This window comes from Oncorhynchus clarkii, unplaced genomic scaffold, assembly GCF_045791955.1.
Source record: "Oncorhynchus clarkii lewisi isolate Uvic-CL-2024 unplaced genomic scaffold, UVic_Ocla_1.0 unplaced_contig_1316_pilon_pilon, whole genome shotgun sequence".
NCBI classification, from domain to species: Eukaryota; Metazoa; Chordata; class Actinopteri; order Salmoniformes; family Salmonidae; genus Oncorhynchus; species Oncorhynchus clarkii.
In genome coordinates, this window is record NW_027257994.1 from 202,009 (window position 1) to 207,105 (window position 5,097).

Below are 5,097 nucleotides of genomic sequence, written 5' to 3' on the forward strand. Positions count from 1 at the left end.
TACAATAGCCATTTCAACTACAAACTGAATTCATCTGAAAAGTATATCAACAGCCATTTTGAACTAAAATACAAACATAGATTTAATACCACAGCGGGACTTATTTCAACTGAAGTACAAACTAAATTTGACTGAAAAGAATAGCAAGCAGGAGCCATTTTGATTGAAGTACAATCAGACATCAATCAACTCAAGGGGATATCTTATCAGATAGGGATCTCCAAGATAATCAACTGACAAATGTAGTCTTTCAGTCAAGGTAGAACTACCAGAACATAACATCAACATTAAAAGAAGACCCCTGTATTTAAGGACATTTTTTTAATTATTATTTTGCTAAACAAATATGAGATAAGATGTTCTAAAATACTGTACCCTGTTTATCTATAGAATGGGGGTTATCTCACTGTTATGTGGTTATTGCACAAGACCAAGACGAGTCTAAAACAGCACGCAGTGAATTCTCTCTTTCCCTCTTTCACTCTCTCTGGTCCAGAACGGACAGAGACGGGGCAAGAAGAAGAAAGCCTAAATGCTTTGAATGATGGTGTGGAATGTTAAAAAGTGTCTGTGAGACAGGAGGGGGGGGGGGGTGTCGGCTGAGTTTTGGGTGGTGAGGAGAAGGGAGCGGGTGGGAGGAGAGAAGACGTCCCGTGGGACCAAGGCAGTCTCTCAGATCTGGTATGCGTGACTGAGCAAGCTAGAAAAAAATCCCAACGTGCCTTTTTAACTTCGGGAAACAAAAGCAACTGCCGGTATCCCACTCTTATTCTAAACACACATTTGGCTAAAGAAACAGAAAGCAAATAGCGCAAATTAGAACACAGAACCAAATGTTAGCAACATTTGAACAGACAAAACCTAGGCTGTAGCCTAGAATATCACAGAAAAACAGCACAATAAAATGCTAATATGTCAATGGGCGTGAGGCGTTTAATATCCCCAGATTTAGAGCCACGTTAGTGACAGCCCTTTGAGAGGCAAGCAGCTGAAACCTATCAACACAATACGTCAGACTGATAATTAGAACAAGCAAAATCAAGGGAAGCATCCATTTTGAATCTGCTCGTAAATAATTTAACAATCCAAGCCGGCATATCAACATTACAACTGTTTCTCGAAACCGAACAATCAAATTCGTAAGATTATGGTTGTGATCCGAACGATTAATAATATGTGGACAATTCTTGTCTTTTTTTGTTGTTGTTTTAAATACCTTGTCTCTACCGGGGATCTACGGACATAAACAGCGGTTTCTCTTAGAAATGGACACGTTTTCGATCAAAGCAGGAGTGCGTGGTCTTGTAACAAGGATGATCACAAGAAAACAATAAGTACTAGGTTACTAGTCTACAATACAATCCCCGTACAAAACGAGTCCACATCACCTTTTCATTTATTATATAAATATCAACTTTAATGTTTACTGTAAGAATATAAAACCATTTCATTTTGGATTCTGTTTTTTTTTTTACAAACACATATACAGTACATTAAAACACAGTAGTCTCTCAGCAGGACTCAATGAATGTTGCAGTTCAGTTCGCTCATAACGTCATGTTATGTTATCCCATAGGTTCCATGTAGGCCTGACACGCATTCACTTGGAAGCCGAGAAAATAAGGATCGATTGCTTCTTAATTCTAAAGCGTGTATTTAGATTCTATTCCAAAGGAGTGTCTCTTCTGTTGTTATTGTGGACTCGTGTGTATGATTGTGTTTAAAAGGTAGCAACCCATATTCTAGAGGATATGGAGGATTAGTTGGAAAACACCTGATTGGGGTAGGGGCAGCATTTCTATTATAGAAATCACTTCAATTTGAAGTACAACGCTCTGAATAACAGCAATAATTCGACAATATCTGCTTCCATAAGCATAAACACACCAAAATAATATAGGGAAGGAAGGGTCCCATTATTCAAAGCTTGAATCCAAGGCTACAAGGCCTTTAAGTTGGGCTAAAAAAGTAAACAAAACAAAAATAAAATGATTTTGGATACAAACCAGTCCGTTTTAATTTGCATAAAGTCGCTATTTTTGTCTGAGTGTGAACAGTCCTTTTAAACGAAACTCTGTTCGTTTCTCTTCTTCATTGTTAAGCGTTTCTGGGCAAATTAACACAAAGGTAGTTAGAGAGCGTTTCTTTTTGCTGCTAGGATTCTCCAAGCGCGAGACGCGTTGGGGGAGGGGACTACTACTGTCTATAGGCACAATTTATCTCCTCTCTTTCTTTTTAAGAATACACGGATTTATTACAACACATTGATAAACGAGGTAGCCAAATGTATTAGGCGCGATAGTTGGAGAGTTTGAAGTTAAATATTGCGACTCTTTATAATAATAAAAAGTAGTTTGTCTTCATAATGCGGGGGCGGGATATTGTGTTGTTAATAATGAAAACATGCATTTGATGATGATTAATCTTGTTTTCATTTGGCCTAAAATTGCGCAACATATTTTTTAATCACAGTTTTGTAGCACTAAGTTACATTGAATGAGAAAATATCCAACTACGACGAGATTGAGAGCAGAGGATATATATATATATTTTTTAGAAGGAACATTTCCCCGCCCACTGGTCTCCTGCTCCGTTACCCCTTCTCCTCTCTGTGTGTGTCCCCCTCCCCAACTAATCCTCGCCAAGTTAGTTTCACCTCACTTTTTCACTCTCTGTCATCTGCCAAAGTCCCAGATTCAAAACTTTAAGGCATGGGAGCTGCGTTATCCTTTCCAGTCCCCGTTTCGTGATTTTAGTACATCCATACAGATCGATCCCCGTCAACTGAGTCAAGTGGTCGGCAATGAGCTCCAGTCCTTTGTCTGTAATCCGCACACACTGTCCAATGTTCAGGGTTCTCAGCTCATGCATCTGGCGCACCATCCTGTTGATGCCATCGTCACTAATGTGGCACGAGCACAGGGACAGGGATTTGAGCTGGTACAGGCCCTGGGCGATGTAAGCCAGACTCTGGTCCCCTATCTTGTCACAGAAGGACATGTCTAGCCCGGAGAGCCGCAGCGTGCCCATGGCCAGGTGCATGATGCCCGTGTCACTGATGTTGTCGCACGAGCGCAGGTTAAGGCTCCAGAGGCTGGTCATGTGGGAGAGGTGGATCATACCTGCGTCAGAGATCCCGCCACAGAAACTCAGGTTGAGAACTTTGAGCTTAGCCAGGCCCTTCGAGATGTGCTTGAGGGACAGATCCGTAAGTTTCTGACAGTCCTGCAGCGTCAGGTATTCCAGGTTGAGACAGCCCTCCGCTGCGCTGCGGGTCATGCCCGCCAGGTGCCCGATGCCCACGTCAGACACATGCCGGCAGCTGCGGAGATTGAGGCTCTTGAGCCGGTGTAAACCCCACGCTATGAGCAACAGCCCCGTGTTGGTGATGTTACTACACCCGCCCAGTTCCAGAACCTCCAGGTTCTTCAGATACTGGGCGATCCGGCCCAGGCTGGAGTCCGTGATCTGCTTACACAGACTAAGGTTTAGAACCCGAAGGGAAGGGATCTCCTGGACAAACGCGTGGCCCAGGCCGTTATCCGTTAAGTTATAGCAGCCACTCAGGTTCAGGCTCTCGATGTTTGGCATCCCCTGGATCACGTAGCTGAGGCTCCGCCGCAGGCTGAGAATCTGTACTCTCCGGATTCCGCGGGCCTGTAGGCTGGGGAAGAGAGAAGGATTGGCCCGCCGCAGATGCAGCTTGGCTTCCACCCCCCTCCACACCGACTTGTGGTAGGAAGCGTCCCTCCAAGCAGCACACACTTGGGCCACCCTGCCTTTGTCCCTTACATCCAAGTAGCTGAAAATCATGGCTAAAATTTCCGGAAAGAGGCACGATATGTGCGTCTCCATTTTAAACAGGCATAAAAATCACTCCGGGTCCCCGAGCCCACCGACGTATTTCCCTCCGTAAAAGTAGAGTCCCCTGTAATCCGGAAGAAAGCGGTTATGCTTTTTTAACAGACCTTTTCCCCGTTCCTCTTTTCACATTTAACGGCGCAAATCGATCAACTCCACATCCCACGTGATCCGTCTGGTTGCGCAGTAGAATTCAAATGCAAAAAAGCCCCAAAACCTTGTTCCAATATAGCCCCTCACCAAGAGGGGGGAAGCGAAGGATAGGAACGGAAAGCGCCCGAGCCCTCCTTGGTCAGACGACGCAACCTATGATGCCTTTAGAAACACGTCTAGGCTCGCGCCGAGGATCCAAACGGTCATACATTTTCAAAAGAGACCTTTAAACTATCATAAATACAAGGAGGGTTGGAATTCCAGTCTGCTTCTTCTCTCTGTCTCTCTTCCTCTCCGTTATCAGAAAAGGAGTGGGGTTTCAGTTTGCATTTGCGCTCTCTCCGCTCGCACGCATTGCCAAGCCGAAGGGCTTCCTGCCTGCCTTTGTCTGGTCTTTCAAACTGACTTGGCAGGGCCGTGAGCACCGCTCTACCGCGGGGGAGAGACATACACATTAAAAATAATTAAACCGTTTTCTTTATATTAAAGGAATACTGTAAAATACAATATATGTTATCCATGTTCCTAGTAAATAAGAACATTGTGTGACTTGCTTTAGCGTAGGATATTTAAAATATATTTAAGAGAGTCTGTTTTGACTTCCCCCTTCCCTGGGAGGATGGTGGTTTGGTCCAACTCAGCTGGAACAGTAAGAATAGTTCCCCTGGAAACCAACTTCTTACAATTCAGTTCACTTTAGTCTTAACCCTTTAGTTGTCGCGGTATATTGGTTTTTGATTCTATTTTAAATGATTTAGATGGTATATAATCCATCTAAAACTGAACTGTGTTTGTGTTATTATTTTAGAGCTCGAACTATTCTAGAAGGATTCTGTTAGAGTTCTGTGTTCCAGATAGAAGGCTGTGCTTTGTGTCTGTCTCCCTTCTCAGTGTTCTACAAATTGAAACATTGTATCAGGTCTGATCCGCCAAATGTATCACGTAAAGGATACATTTGTAACTCAACTCTGCTGCCAAGTGAAAAGTGTTACAATTGATACAATGATACAATGTAGAGCTGAGCAGTAACACAAATCACCGTATCACATGATTATGTCCAGATTCTAATCAAATGCGTTTTAA

At 43.3% G+C, this 5,097-nt stretch overlaps 1 protein-coding gene across 1 annotated transcript; it reads right to left on the reverse strand.

Annotated features, from left to right (window-relative positions):
- Positions 1-1,395: 1,395 nt before the first annotated feature.
- LOC139394432 (F-box/LRR-repeat protein 14) lies at positions 1,396-4,372 on the reverse strand. Its single transcript, XM_071142497.1, has one exon. The coding sequence runs from the start codon at positions 3,853-3,855 to the stop codon at positions 2,653-2,655; it is 1,203 nt and encodes a 400-aa protein (XP_070998598.1). The 5' UTR covers positions 3,856-4,372; the 3' UTR covers positions 1,396-2,652.
- Positions 4,373-5,097: the final 725 nt, after the last annotated feature.

Coding starts and splice junctions, on each gene's coding strand:
- LOC139394432 (XM_071142497.1), bottom strand. CDS start 3,855: ATGGAGACGCACATATCGTGCCTCTTTCCGGAAATTTTAGCCATGATT.